Genomic DNA, 14,586 nt, shown 5'->3' with positions numbered 1-14,586 from the left:
AAACAGACGGGACGATTACGGACGTCTTGGTTTGCAGTGATGTATTTGTTGACTTGAGGCCATTGTGGCTCTGGTCTAGACACACCAGAGGCAGACTGGAGGGAGGAGGGAGGAGACTCAGACGATAGGAGAGACAGAGCGAACGGGAAGGAATCAATAACTGAAAGTGGAAAACAGCAGAGCCTCCTGCAGACTACTTGGCATTCCTTTATGGTGGAGGCTGCCCACTGGTCGCCCACAGCCAAGGCGCATGCATGTGATGAATGTGTGATCATTGATAAATGTCTCAGGCTTGTGTGCGACCAACTGGGGTCTGTCTGGCTGTGACATTGTGTGATGCTTGCACTCACGGGTCGAGAGCCAAAAGTTACTCGTTAATTAAAGATATGGTTGTGTTTGTACTTCACGTGTAATGAATCTGTGCAGGCATCATGTGCGCAGCATGTTACCCCCTGAATGACTGATGTGATATCATCTGTGCCAGTTACCCCCCAGTAGTTGATGAGAGAAATAGGATCTGTAAGTCAGGAGCACAAATGTGTTGACATGAATTGTCTCCATTTTTAAGCCCAGCCCCTGTTAAATATGGCACATTTGACTTTGTTATGCTTCATTAACATAACAGAGAGCTCTTTTGAGCTCTCTGTTATGTACAGCAAAATGTGTAGAATTTTACTTCTCATTAAACGATTTGGTGCCAGGCCACAGTGACGAAGGATGTAGCAGCAGGTCAGGATGGAGTGAGCATCAGGCCAGATGCTGACATGTCCTCACAGTAGAACGAGGCTGGGTCTCAGCTCAGCCTCGTTCTACTTTTATGCTCCATCCCAAGTTTCCTGTGGTCCAGTTTCTGTCCAGCTCCCTCTTCTCTTCCTGTTATAAGCTAGAAGTGATGGAGCCAAGATGGTTGAAAGAATGATGACCGTCCCAGTGTGATGATGGGTGTTTATAATAATACAGCGAAATTATACTTGTACTCAATGAATTATAAAGGTATTAAAGGGTAGTGTAAAGATATCTGAAAGCCAAACGGTCTGGCCTCTGTAAAAGCTCTTTAATAGAGTTACCAGTGACGCTCCGATATCACCAAGACAGTCACAGGGTCTCCACTTCAGACGGGATAATACATGATGATCCTCTCTGGTACCACTTCACAACCACTTCAGAGTGTCAGCTGGGTGAAGTGTGGCTTCCACTTTGTTAGGAGCTTGTCAGAAGTGTTGTGGTGCAAACAGTGGCAGGGTTGATATTATTCATCAGTCAAACCAGAGTCTGTGGATGATTGACCTGAGCAGTCCACAAGAATCAGTTTGTGTGTATGTAGCCAATGCAAACAAACCTCAGGTTTTTCTCCATAAAGCCTCTTGTTTGTCAGGATGATGCAGCGTAATGAGATCCTTTCATAAGTCAGTAGAGATAATAATCAGTCAAATATAAAATAGATTTCAGTTCTTAATGAGTAACTGTCACTACATTGATGAGACACGCACTCAAGAGACTCCACGACATCAGACGCTACATGACATTATTGGTGACCTCAAATGAAGGAAGGTCACAATAGAGGTGGTGAGTCGGTGGAAACATGAGGTGAATGTTTCACCTGGATTAAAGCTGCTTTAATCAGGTTTTACTGTCATCCCAGCAGAAAAAGCACAATCAATCTCAATAATGAAATTAAATCATATCAGTCATCGGTTGCTAACACCTGCCGGACCTTATTGTCAGAGTGAAGCTGACCGTTGAGCTTTTACCCAGCGTTTAGTGGCAGCTTCATCAGGCAGAGCACTGACTGTGACCTACATCTTACATGTCAGGATGAATTATTGTGAAGTAGGAGTAATGACTGACATCATGCCTGACCTCCGCCCTGCAACATGTTCCCATGCTCCCATCATGTTACACTCAGCCTTCAGGCCTGTCCTTGACTGATCTGTCAATAATTCATGCACATTCAGTATTCCTCTAGAGATTAGAATGATGTGCGGTTTATAATCCTGATGGGTTGATGGGTGTGAGCTAAAGAATGAATCCACAGACAACGGCACAGGACAAACAGGAGATGTACATGAAGTGAATGTAGGACTGCGTTTGAATGTGGGTGTGTCTCATTTTCAGCAGGTGGCCTCAACTGTGAAATATCAGGTTTCTGCCCTCATTAGCAGATCAGGTTCATCGTCTTGAGTTTGTTCACAGTCCAGCAAGTGAGGACTTTGAGCGCCTTCTTTTGTGTCTCTTGGTCCCATACAGTGACTAGGTTATGTTAAATGTGTTTGCTTCACAAATTCACCAAGTTCTCAGCAACTCAGCATGACATTGACTATAACAAAATACAATACTCTTATATTAGGGTTTCTGGTGAACTCTATGAGCCTTGCCGGGGTTCACAGGGTTCTGCGTGACCTACATTCTGTGCTCCAAAGCTGGAGAACAGAATCGGCGAACCCTCGGAGGATGGAGCTGAATCCGTTATGTCATGTGGACATCACACGATCCCGCCTCTAAAGTGGAGCACAGCCCGAGTCTAAAGCTGTTACCTCAGCGTTAGGTCATCATCACCTGAGGTCAAACCATGCTTCTGAGTGTTCCAGTCAGTCAGTCACAGCGTTGTGTTTATCGCACATGAACCAACTCGTTGTTAATCGCTGCACTGAGCCGAGTACTGACACTCGAAACACATCTCACAACATCGTTTTGTCAGCAGGTGGAACATTTTGGATGTGAGCAGATTTGTAGTTTTGCATTTTTTGGATTCATTATACATATTACAGAGCTGCTGGTATCATCATGTGGTGATGGCTGGAGCTGCACATCGGTAAAGGAACTGGTTTTACATAAAGGCTACAGTAGATTCTAGCTGCAACGAGCTGCATGTTGATGCTAGAGTAAATATGCTGAACAGATGATTTCTCCAAAACAGGAATGAGCAGCATAACATGAGATATAAAGTGAGATTAAATTAGAGTGAGGGAGGTCCTGAATCTGCACCTTCCCTCTCTCACCGTCTGGCTCCATCAGGCCCAGTGAGAGGTATGAGTTTGGGTTGGGTGTGAACATCATACACAGTGAGCTTGGCTGATTTAACTCCACATTGCGTGTCAGACTGGTCCAGACCGAGACATGTGGTCTGTTCAAGGATGCAGCTCATTGTGTATCGCAGCATAATGTATATTGCAGCATATATTCATAAGTTTCACAGCTGCTGCTAAAAGTTTTTGTTCTGACCCAAGAACAGTTTTCTGTTCATTAATATTGTCATGTAAATCTATTTATATCTGAGATTTGTTGGGAGGTTCTGGGGTTCCTACTTGTTTTTTGTATTTGATGAGTCAGTCAGTATCAGTAAAGAAGAGATGTGTGAACTATGGACTAAATGGACAGATTTCCTAATGATATATTTTGATTGTCATATAAATGTTCACTTTCTTTTTATTTATAGTTAAATCAGACACGGTGGAGAAGACGGAGAAGATTGAGAAGAAGGAAGAGAAGCCGGAGGACAACGTCAAAAAGGTGGATGTGTTCGACTCAGAGCAGAAGAGTGTGAAGGTTGAGTTTGTGAACAAGGAAACTCCTGTGAAGCTGGAAAAAGAAACGGAGAAGGAACATGTGAAAGAAAAGGACAAAGAGGCAGAAAAGGTAAAAGAGGGAGAGAAGATGAAAGAGGCAGCAAAGCCAGTAGAACAAGTAGAAGAGATAAAGAAGGAGAAAGAGAAAGTGGAGAAAGCAGAGAAAGAAGCTGAACTGAAGAAGACAGACGAGTCAGCAGCGAAACCGGGGGAGGGAGGTAAAGAAGACAAGAAGGAGAAGGTGGAGAGCGCCGCTGAGAAAGCTCAGACTGTGGAAAAGGTGGTGAAGGTAGAAGAAAAGGCGGAGAACAAAGACGGCGAGAAGACACCGATGAAGGACGTCACGGAGCATTTCGCTCCAGTGGAGAAGTCTCCAGAGCAACAGCCGCCGCCCGCGAATGCGACCGAGGCGACGGCACAGGAAGCCACGCGACCACAGCCTGACGCTGACAGAGCCGAGAGGACGGAGGAGGAGACGAAGCGGGACGTGGCCCAGAAGCCCGCGGACACGACGGTGCCAAAGAGCGAAGCGAAGGACGAGAAGAAGGAGGAGAAGAAGGACGAAAACAAGGACGAGAAGAAGGAGAAGGCGGCGAAAGCAGAGGCGGTGGACAAGGCCAAGAAGACCAAGCCCACGGCCAACGGAGGCAGTGCCGCAGCCGGCAGAGGCCTGGCAGCCGCCGACAAGGCGAAGGTAGGAGTCAGCACCTAGTCGTCATTAGAAATGATGATACAGATGCAGAACATGAACGACAGCAGAAGGTTCTACGTGCGATGTGCTGCAGAACACGCATGATAATAAGTAAATGTCACGTCTGAGGGAGGAGCCGGTCGTCACACACACACACATACACACACACACACACACACACACACACACACACACACACACACACACACACACACACACACACGTACGCGCACGCTCCCACAGCTGCATCGTTTTTCTATGATTTGCTGCTCTGCCCTGCTGCTTGTCTCACCCACTCCTGATCATTTGCCCCTGTCCTTTGCTTTTTCTCTTTATTTCGCCCCCCCCCCCCCCCCCCCCCCATGGTCCTGCCTTGCAGCCGGCCGCCGGGGCCGCCAAGCCCAGCGCCGCCGCCAAAACGCGGCCGAGCTCCGCGGCCGCAGCCTCAGCTCCGGCCCCGGCTGCGGCTAAGCGCCTCAAACCCGCCCCTGCCTCCACCCCAGACAAAAAACCCAGCACGGCTAAGGCGCCGTCCGCATCTGCTGCTGGCCCAAAGCAGCCCGGCGCCACCACGGCCAGCCGCCCCTCATCCTCCACCGCCACCAGCACGCGCGAGGTCAAAGCCAAGGTAAGAGGCACGACACGCTCAGCAACACGTGGAGCCGCACCGGTCGTGCTCGTGCTCCGAGCCCTAAGGTCACACCGGCAGCACGGCGCTTTCGAGTTCAGCAGGTTCATTTGAATGTAAAATGTCACGGCCCACAGAGGCCCGCTCCCCCGTTGGTCGGAGCGTCCGGCCATCTGGCGCCTCTGCCTGTTAGCACGCACAGCCGTCCCACCAGTTCAGCTTCGGCGGGTTCGGCTGCGTGCGAAGCGGGTCCGCGCACGCACAGCAACAGTGGTCGTCGCCGTCTGGCCCGCTGTGGTCACATGTAGCGACACAGGTTGGTGGCTACAGGCCCATCCCCATTGGTGGAACATTTATAATAAAAGGTTATGTAATAACGATGCTTATGTAACGAGGGATAAACATAGTTCGTCCTGTTTTTTCACTGCTCAAAGCTTTTTAATTTGCATTTTGATTCACTTCCTGTCCAAACCACAGTGTTACTGTACCTACAGAAGTGCAGCAGGTTCATGTTGTGGATGTGGGCCTGATGGGATTAGTGTCACTGGGTCAGTGCAGCCTCGCTGCTCCTCCTTAACCGCAGCTTGTGACATGACGAGCGACACATGAGGCGCATGCGCAGCCTCTGTGGCCCGGGCTCAGCTGGGCATGTGTAGCGTGGTTGAGGAGGAAACGTGCTGAATGGCATCAGCGCGCGCAGACACAGCTTGACCCACTGCTTCATGTAGCGCCTCCATCCTCCATGCCTGCTCAGCCCTGTCCTCCTCCTCTCTTGTGTGTCTCAGACCACCACGGAGAAGCGCCCCCCTGTGCCAAAGGCCGGCACTGCCGCTTCCAGTCAGACGGGCTCCGCCGCTGCCACCAAAAATGGAACCGCTGCCACAGCAGCCAGTAAAACTGCGGCGTCGGTGCGCACGACTGCATCTGCTCGCACCACGGCCACCAACGCAGCCAAAAAGCCTCCGGGTACGGTGACGTACAGTCAGACACTCGAACGCTCTCATTACATTTTATCCTTTACCAACTTTATCATCATGTGTTTTAGTCTCGAAGCCAGACCTCAAACCTGCAGAGAAGAAGCCCAGCGCTCTGAGGACGACCACAGGTAGACCCGCATGCATACACGTATCCGTGCCCGTTCTCCATGTGGCCCTGCTCAGCCTCCCTGGGCCTTTGCCCTCAGCATATACTTTGTCTCCACTAATCCTTTCTTGGTTTTGCCTTGTCTCCGTCTCTTCCCACACACTTCCTGTCAACAGATTAGTTTACATTTTGTCAACAGGAGAGCTGTCAGCGAGGACGTGACACTGCAGCGCACACACTCTGTCCCAGCCTGACAATGCTGGGCATGCTGGGACAGAGAGACCAGCTTTAGTGCTGAAAGGCAGGGGAGTTAAACATCTTCCCTCAGCGCTCTGTGGATTACCGTCCCGCTGCCGTTGACAGGACTCTGCAGCTTCTGCTGATACAGCTTGGAGTGTCTAATCTCCCAGGGTCCATGCAGCAAGTCAAATGACTCTGTAGAAACATGCAGCAAGTGGCAGGATTTGTCCAATTAAACCTGTCTTAGCCGGAGCTGGAGACGCTCCAAAGGCTCGGTGGGAGGTTTGAGAGCAGGAGCGGTGATTCTATGGAGGTTCACAGCCACTAAACGCTTCTGATGTGATTTTATGTGACACGACAAATCAAACATTCACGTGAAATGCTCCTTTCCAGCCAACTCTGCCAGGCCTAGGCCCGCCACCACCACCACCACCACCACCACCACCACCACCCGCAGCTCCGCTGCCAGCTCTGCTGCCTCCCGTCCCCGCACCGCCGCCCCCAAACCCGCCGCCGCCCCCTCCTCCACCACCGCTGCCACGGTGCCAGAGAAAAAGCCCCCGGTTCCACGCACCTCCCGACCCCCAACCGCCAACGCAAAGGCAGCAGCCCGACCCGGCGCGGCGCCGACCCCTGACATCCGCAACGCCCGCTCCAAGATCGGCTCCACGGACAACATGAAGCACCAGCCTGGAGGGGGGAAGGTAGGTCCTGGAGCAGAACCAGAGCCTCATCACACCTTTCTTCTCACTTATAGCCACAGCAGCAAACAGGTGTGACCTTGACCATCATCTGCATGGTTCCACTGTTAGTTGTGACACATAGGAGGAAGCCTGGATCTAATAATGAAACCCTTAAACCTTCTCAAACGATCTACTCAGTCCATCCTCCTTTTTAGTGATTTCACTGGCTTCCATACATTCCTGCTCCCTCTTCATCCCCTCTCATCATTCCTCTCTGTCTCTTCATGCCCATTGTTTACCGTTACCGTTTATTTGCTGTTTTGTCTTTTTTTGCACATTCACCTTGTGTGTTACATTGTGAGGTCTTGTCACTGAACCCAGCCGGGGGACTTGTCTCTCCAGGTGTCAGCTGTGTCTCAGAACAGGGCTGTGGCCTCCAAAGATCCAGGCCAGGGCAAAGTGAGTTCCCTCCTCATCCACCCCAGCATCCCCACATGATCACACACATGTTCCTTCGCTCGCTTCCTCTTCTCATATTTGGGGTTTCTTATTAATTAAACATAATGACTGAAGGTAAACCATGATACCATGATAATAAAAGCAGGTATTATAAGTTGTACGTCACCACAGGGTCAGATCCTGATGAAGGATCAGCTGGAGCGTCTGGATCATACTGAAAATACAATGAAGCCTGTTAGTAGATCTTCATAGGATCCAGGAGAAGCTGCGTGTCCACAGCATTCGTATAACACAGTAGTAACACGTTTTTCAGTACACACGTGTATAAATGTGTTTTAACCACGGACAGTGATCTCAGCCACCAGCGTGTGATAGGAGTCTAACCTGCCTCAATAACACTGGTCAGCCTGTGTGTGTGTTCAGCTGAACGAGGTTTCACTTGTCCTGCATGTGTGTTTGACTGAGAACAGAGGTTCCGTGTTCTCTCCTTTGTACCTTGTAGTTTTTTACCCAGGCCTCCTCCTGCTGTCATTCATCCTTTCATTTCTAACCCTACTTGTGACGGTGATTTTTCCTCCGCTCTCTCTCTCTCTCCCTCTTTCTCTCTCTCTCTCTCTCTCCCTCTCCCTCTCTCTCTTCTTCTTCTTCTTCTTCTTCTTCTTCTTCTTCTGCGTCTTCTTCTATGGTCCTCTCCTCCGTTGTCTCCCCTCCTCTGCCTTCCTCTGCTCTCTTCTCCCCTCTTGCTGCTATGCTGTGTTTATATAGGTTCAGATAGTCTCCAAAAAGCTGGACTTCAGCCACGTCACGTCACGCTTGGGCTCCAAGGAAAATATGAAGCATGTTCCTGGTGGAGGGAATGTAAGTACTGCCTGGCCCATGGGCAGAGCTCATGCAGAGGCCAGTTAGTCAAAGAAATCTACTCGCAACCAGAAAGAACTCCTCTAAGGAGAGAATGGAGCTAGATACTCTTTGATTGGACACACAGATGACCAGCATGATAGCAAGTCCACTGTACCGGTCCTTACCCAGAACCTGCTTCACAGTCCCTTGCTTCCTGAATCTCTTCCCGTGTCGTCCTCACCTGTCACTAACTTGCCTAACACCAGTCGGGCAGATGGACGTCTGATTGGCTCCATCTGCCGTTACTTCCTGTTCTGTAAAGACATCAGCAGCGATGTACTTTTGGGGTTTCTAGGGTCTGAAATGACACTGTTCTGTCCTGAGCTTCTCTTGCTGCCTTCATTTCTACATGTCAATCAGAGCTATATGATATTGTATTGGCTTTTCAGTTCAAATGAATTGGACCTTACGCATGATTCCTGATGATTCTTTGGTGATCACTAACGCAGCGTGTGAAACTTGACAGGTGCAGATTCTCAACAAGAAGGTGGACGTGAGTAAAGTGACGTCAAAGTGTGGCTCCAAGGACAACATCAAGCACAAGCCTGGTGAGCTGGGAGTGAAGTCATGACCTGAACACATGACAGTAGCTTCATCACAAGAATTTGACAATGTGAATAAATAGTCTCAGAGTATCATGTATTTTAATGGGTTTCACATTTAATATTTCAGTTTGAAGCCTTTGAGTGACATTGTTTCCAGACTAGTAGCATTTGTCTAACCACACTAGGTCTAGTATGAAACGCACAATTAGCTCAGTGCAGGTTCCTCATGATGTAACACGAGTCCAGCTAGACGGCTGTGAGACAGCGAGGAGCAGCGTGATACTAAGCCAGGCTGCTGCTGCACTCTGCTCAGTAGGATGCTAACAGTGGATCAGTCTCCTCGTCCGTTGGCTGCTCTCCTTGACAGCATTTAGGATGGTTTCAGTCGCCATGTGCAGCATGACACCCAGGCGGAACAGCCTCTGCCTGAGCGATGAGCAGCTGACAGCTCTGCAGAGGACACAGAGGCTGTGAACCATGACACAGCAGAGCCGGACCAGGCTCCGCACACACATCCTCATTAGTAATTCCACCGTTTTCTGCTCTAGGCGGTGGCGTCGTGAAGATCGAGTCCCATAAAGTGAACTTTAGGGACAAGGCCCAGTCCAAAGTTTCATCCATGGACAACGTGAGCCATTCACCTGGTGGAGGAAACATCAAGGTGAGCCCCGCACACGTACACAGGAAGCGTCGGTGGCTTCCTGGAGGTCACGGCTGCTCCTAAAGTAGCAGCAAAAGTGGCTTTGACACTTTCCAAACTTTGGCTGCTCGCGCCGCCGTCCAGAAGACGAGCCCTGCCAACGATGCGGACAGTCTGTCATAAGACATCTGCAGCAACCTGAAGCTCCCTCCCCAGCAGCTGTGTCCGACACATGCGAGAGGGAAACCCGGGACGACAGTGGAACAGAGAGTGAAGCTGACATGTCGGCTGGAGCTCCACCTAGAAGGATTCCACTGTGGAATCACAGTCAGGCCCGGTGTCACCTGTCCCCTCAGCCTACATCAGCTGCACATTGGTGTTTGTGGTCCCATGCTCATCATCTCCATGCGCTGCTTAGCTGGTCCAGCATCGCCTGCACCCTCCAACTTAGTGGATCATAGCGTCAGAACAGGAAACTCCCCAAAAACACCTGAGAGGTGGAAGACGGTTTTTGAGAATAAAGTGCCCCAATCTGAAAGCAGCTTATTTACTTGAGAGCAACAGCGTGTGATCCGCTCGTATCCGCTGTGTCACTATCAACACTTTGCAGGTTACAAACCTATTAATATAGGTGATATGCAGGTGGTGTGTTCACCCAGTTGGCAGAAACAGCGATGCTTTATGGTCTGTTATATTTTATTGCTAACAATTAATCCAGAAGCCCCATTTCCTCACACACTTCATCTCCCTTCGCTCACGTCTTGTGCTTTTGTGGCTGTAGCTGTCCATTTATTTAGTCAGTGTTCATTTATGCCGTATGTATGAATTACTTTGACTTTTTCATTCCATCAAGTCTGGCTCCAGGTTGTGGGCAGTGAGACACGCTCGCCTGCCGGCACAAGCGGGGCCGCGTGCTCCGACAGACCTGGAGCCGGCTTGTCCCATCCCCATCCTCCGACTGACACGCCCTGCTGTGTGTTTCTAGGCTGAGGGGGGCCAGGAGACAGCAGAGGGGACTCCCCTGAGTGGCACCCCTGCCCCAGGCCCCGAGCCGGGGCAGCCCGGGAGCCCCTCTGCCCAGGAAAACGGGCTGAAGGGCGGGGCTCCCTGTGGCGGCGAGGGCCTCAAGGAGCCCCAGGCTCTGGACTCACGCATCCCAGAGACAAGTAAGTGTGTGTGTAGAGACCTTCGGTGTCTGTTTGGACACAGCAGGAGGTGATGCACAGAAGAGGCCACTGACTGAGAGTGGAGCTTGACGGCTGCAGAGTGAATCTGTTGTTGATCATCCTGTCTGCAGCTCCTGACTACAGCGTCGTCTTTGACTTCTTATCTTGCAGGCATCTAATTCTGCTGTCCCTCTGCCCTCCTCATCCCACCCCCACTGACACCACCTCCCCCTCCCCGTCTCCTCCTCTGTATATTCCTTCTTTGTCCCATCGCCTCCTTCCCCCTTTCGATCATTTCTGCTGCAGATTGAGTCCTTCAAGCTCAACTTCCGCAGGACGGCTCGCTCTCGCACGGACCACGGCGCTGACATCGTCACCTGGACAGCCCTTCAGGACAACGGCAGATCTCTCACACACAGCTCCTCCTACTCCCTGCGCCACAGCCAGGACCACCTCCAGCCGCCCCCTCGCAGCGCTTCCCTCGCTGAGTCGCTGGCCTCCGCGGGCTGCTTCCTCTGCCCCTCCGCCCCCCCTCTGCTGCTTGTTCAGGTGGAGGTCCAGGGGGACGACGGCAGCTCCTTCACGGAATCCTGACCCCACACGCAACCGTCGAGAAGACTTGTGGTCATGAATTAGTTCATTTAATGATCCTCTCCCTCGAATATCAACCTCTGTCACCTCACCCCTCACCCTGGAATGACTGTATGGAGCTTGGATTTGGTGGGAACCTGGCTGACCTGGAATCAGCTATGGCCTGGTTGTGGCAGTCTCCTCTCGTCTGTGGAGACCTGTAGTTCCCTTTCCCCTGTGACTGTTCCCAGTAATCCCTTAACATCATAGTAATTCATGCTCATCTTCATCGTGACTCTTTATCTTCCCATAACCAAGCTGACAAACAACATAGCTAGACAAGAAGTAAACTGTTCTAGGATGTTTAACTCTTTATTCTGTGTTTGTGATGTGTTTGAGTGACTAAAGTGTCCAGTTGTGTTCTGTTCAGATCTTCTTTTCTTTTGCTTTGGTTTCTTCTGTTCTTTCTGTTTCGTTCCTTCCTGTATAAGCAATACAGTGGACAGCCTTTTCTTCTCATAGCACTTAGGAAATCTCGGAAACACGCACAGGATTTTGTAAACAAAGACACAAAGAGAAGGTGGAGATGACAATGAAGGTGAGGAGGGAGGTTTTGCTGATGGGTAGGCGAGTATTCAAGGGTGTTTTGCTTTATGAGGCAATGAGGTGTGTTTGAAACGCAACAGAGTAGGTAGCGAAGCTGAGAGTGAGCAGGTCAGAGGGAGTTGAATGGATGTGTGTGTCTTGTATGTGCCTCCTGTCCTTCTTACCTGACAACTAGTGAGGAAGGACCCTGCGAATGGAAACAGGATATCGTATTTGTTGTTTCTGTCCTTTTACTTGTAGCAGGGCCAGTATTGCACGGTGAGGTGAGAACTTGTGTGCGTTGTGGTTTAGATCTGAGACGGTTCACATGTTTCACTGTAACGATCATGAACGGTCACCTTTAATCCCACTGCTCCCAGCTGGGCGGTCTAACACACATGGACTAATAACGGGTGGGATCTTACTTCATATCGCAGCTCGCATCATTTCAGCATAGTGTTATAACAAGGGCTGGGTATCATTTAAAACAAGGGCCGACATCATCACATGCTCGGTTGGGGTCAGGTCAGATTTTGTGGACGAATCATCTCCAGTAATCAATGCAATGGGACTAATGCAGGTCTAGAGCTGCTTCTTGCTCTGTGCTGTCACAGTTACCTGCAGCATCTGAACAAAAGATGAGTAAATGAACCAAAAGGCTGCAACCAAAACAAAGAGCTGAACGAACGGCTCAGTGGAGGTAAAGGGAGACAGACTTTATTATTTGGTCCATTTGAATTCTCATGTTGTTTCGGTGAAGATTGATACCCAGCACTAGTTATGAAACCAGTGGACTAGCAGAGGACACAGTTCTATTTCAGTGCCTACTTCATATCCTGTACAGTGGGGAACCCTTCTCTGATTGGAGCTCCGCTGTGTTGACACGCGGCGTCAAACTGCAGTAACACTCCAGACTGTTTCTGTTTAACTAAACTGCACCTTAACGCTTTAACATGCTGACGAGGGCTCACTGTGATGCAGTGCTTGTGTGCAATGAGCAATTTAAAACAAAGGAAGTAGCTTTGTTAACCCTCCACTACCCTTAACTTTCTACTTTTATGAACACAAATGGGCAGAACTTCTAATTAAGGTGTGATGAAAGAGGGACGGCTGCTTTTCTGCCATGTGAGGATAAGGTGATGCTAAAAGCAGCCACAACCTATAGTTTAATCGCTTGTCACCTACAGTAGCTGAGGTTTGAGCTTTTATCCCCGTATTTACTGCTCTTATAGAAATTGCACACAGATGTACATAGATGTTTTTTTTTTGATGATGCCGAAGGCAGTACAACAAGGCAAAGAGGATGTGTTGGCTGGACATTGAGACTGTTTAGCTCATATGTCCACGTACCTTTAATGGATCTAAGGGAGAAAGTGTGTCCTTTGGATTATCATGGCTAAAGTTGCGATTATTAGCATGAGAAATTGAAAAAGTCCTTTTTCTTTCCAAGGGGTCACTAAAGGGGGAGAATGTCTTTTGAGATATATTGTACTTTTGTACATGTGTTTATCACTGTGTTCCTGTGGCGTCGCCGATGGTCGTGCACAGCCAGGTTCACAAACTTTGCTGTGGATTCAAATTGAAAGTCTTTAAAATCTCGTATCAGATTTGATTTAAGGTGCTTTAAAACCGGCTTAATGTAGAAATGCTGAACTGGCAACGTGGAGCTTAATTAACCTGAGGTTTTAAGTTTTGAGTGCACATAAATAAATGAGTCGGGCCGTCAGCCCTGTCCGGAGATGGGGAGGGTACCAGTTAGCTTTATAATGGCGGCTGAAGTTTTACATGACGAACAACGATGAATAGAACTGAAGGAAACAGCCCAGAACAAACGCTGTTCTCACGGTGGACACTGGGAATCAAAGAAGCAAACACTTGCTTTCGAGGTGGTTCAGTAACCAGAGTACTGCATATCATAGCAACCTGCCTAAAGGGTCACACACCGAGACCCCCGCATCTAGAACTAGCTCTAGCTGCCAGATTGGTGTTGGCTGATCACTGCTGCCCAACAGGCGCCGCAGAGCATCTGCCATCATGCACGCGCTAACACTAGGGACCTGCTGCACCTGCAGAGCACGCTGAAGGACAACAGTGGGACGAGTTAGCTCGACTTTTTATGTTACTTGCAGAACTTCCTCATTGTTTGTTTGTGTGTGTGTGTGTGTGTGTTTGTTTTTTTTTCCATTTAATTTTATTTTCTGGTTTGGATAAAAGTGTTTATTGTGATTCCTTGTTAATTAGTGATGTGATTATTAAACATGAAATAAAACTGACTAAAACTCTCGTTTGTGTTTAGCTTCATTCAAGTTCAGTAAGTGGAGTGTTGTGCTACATACGAACATCGAATGTGAAGATGATTTGTCTCAATGCTACTGCATCATCACCTCAGTCATCAGACCTCATTGATGCAGTAAAAAACAACTCAATCTGAGCAACACTCAACACTCATGCTGACGTTATGATATATGTTTAGTTGGTTAAGTTGGTGAAATCAATGCTGAAACTTAAACTGATAAATAGATTAATACAGTCTGGTGCATTCAACCATATTGTGATGAACTTATTTAATGGGGCCATCAGGTAGATGTCACTACAACAAATCAGCAATACACAACGAAAGCGTAAATGACGCTGATGAAGAACGTGTTTCTGTCCACAGGTGATAAAGAAAAAAAACTACACGACAGGAGGTCCTGCTCACGCTGCCCCCTAGTGGAAGGAAAAGAAACCTCAATGACCGCATTTACACCTTTGCTTAGCAAATTAGTGATCGGGGGCTTTTTGCGGTAGACTGGGGTGATGGGACTGAGCTTCTTGGGACCAGGAAGCT

At 49.1% G+C, this 14,586-nt stretch overlaps 1 protein-coding gene across 10 annotated transcripts in view; it reads left to right on the top strand.

Moving 5' to 3' along the window:
- The window catches only part of LOC114854511 (microtubule-associated protein 4), a 49,080-nt gene extending 35,040 nt beyond the window's left edge, over positions 1–14,040 (top strand). For 5 of the 10 annotated variants that reach the window (XM_055508259.1, XM_041070640.2, XM_055508258.1 and 2 more), the window contains 11 exons: positions 3,437–4,260; positions 4,637–4,885; positions 5,671–5,851; positions 5,931–5,990; positions 6,602–6,912; positions 7,294–7,350; positions 8,116–8,208; positions 8,717–8,798; positions 9,344–9,456; positions 10,421–10,601; positions 10,773–10,901. In XM_055508259.1, the coding sequence (XP_055364234.1) occupies positions 3,437–4,260; positions 4,637–4,885; positions 5,671–5,851; positions 5,931–5,990; positions 6,602–6,912; positions 7,294–7,350; positions 8,116–8,208; positions 8,717–8,798; positions 9,344–9,456; positions 10,421–10,601; positions 10,773–10,780 (2,159 nt within the window). In that variant the 3' untranslated portion in view covers positions 10,781–10,901. The other 5 variants (XM_029148969.3, XM_041070644.2, XM_041070641.2 and 2 more) reach the window with 5 other exon arrangements.
- Positions 14,041–14,586: the final 546 nt, after the last annotated feature.

This window comes from Betta splendens, chromosome 4 (genome assembly GCF_900634795.4).
Source record: "Betta splendens chromosome 4, fBetSpl5.4, whole genome shotgun sequence".
NCBI classification, from domain to species: Eukaryota; Metazoa; Chordata; class Actinopteri; order Anabantiformes; family Osphronemidae; genus Betta; species Betta splendens.
Note: the sequence above shows the minus strand (reverse complement) of the source record. Positions and strands in the feature narration are given on the sequence as shown.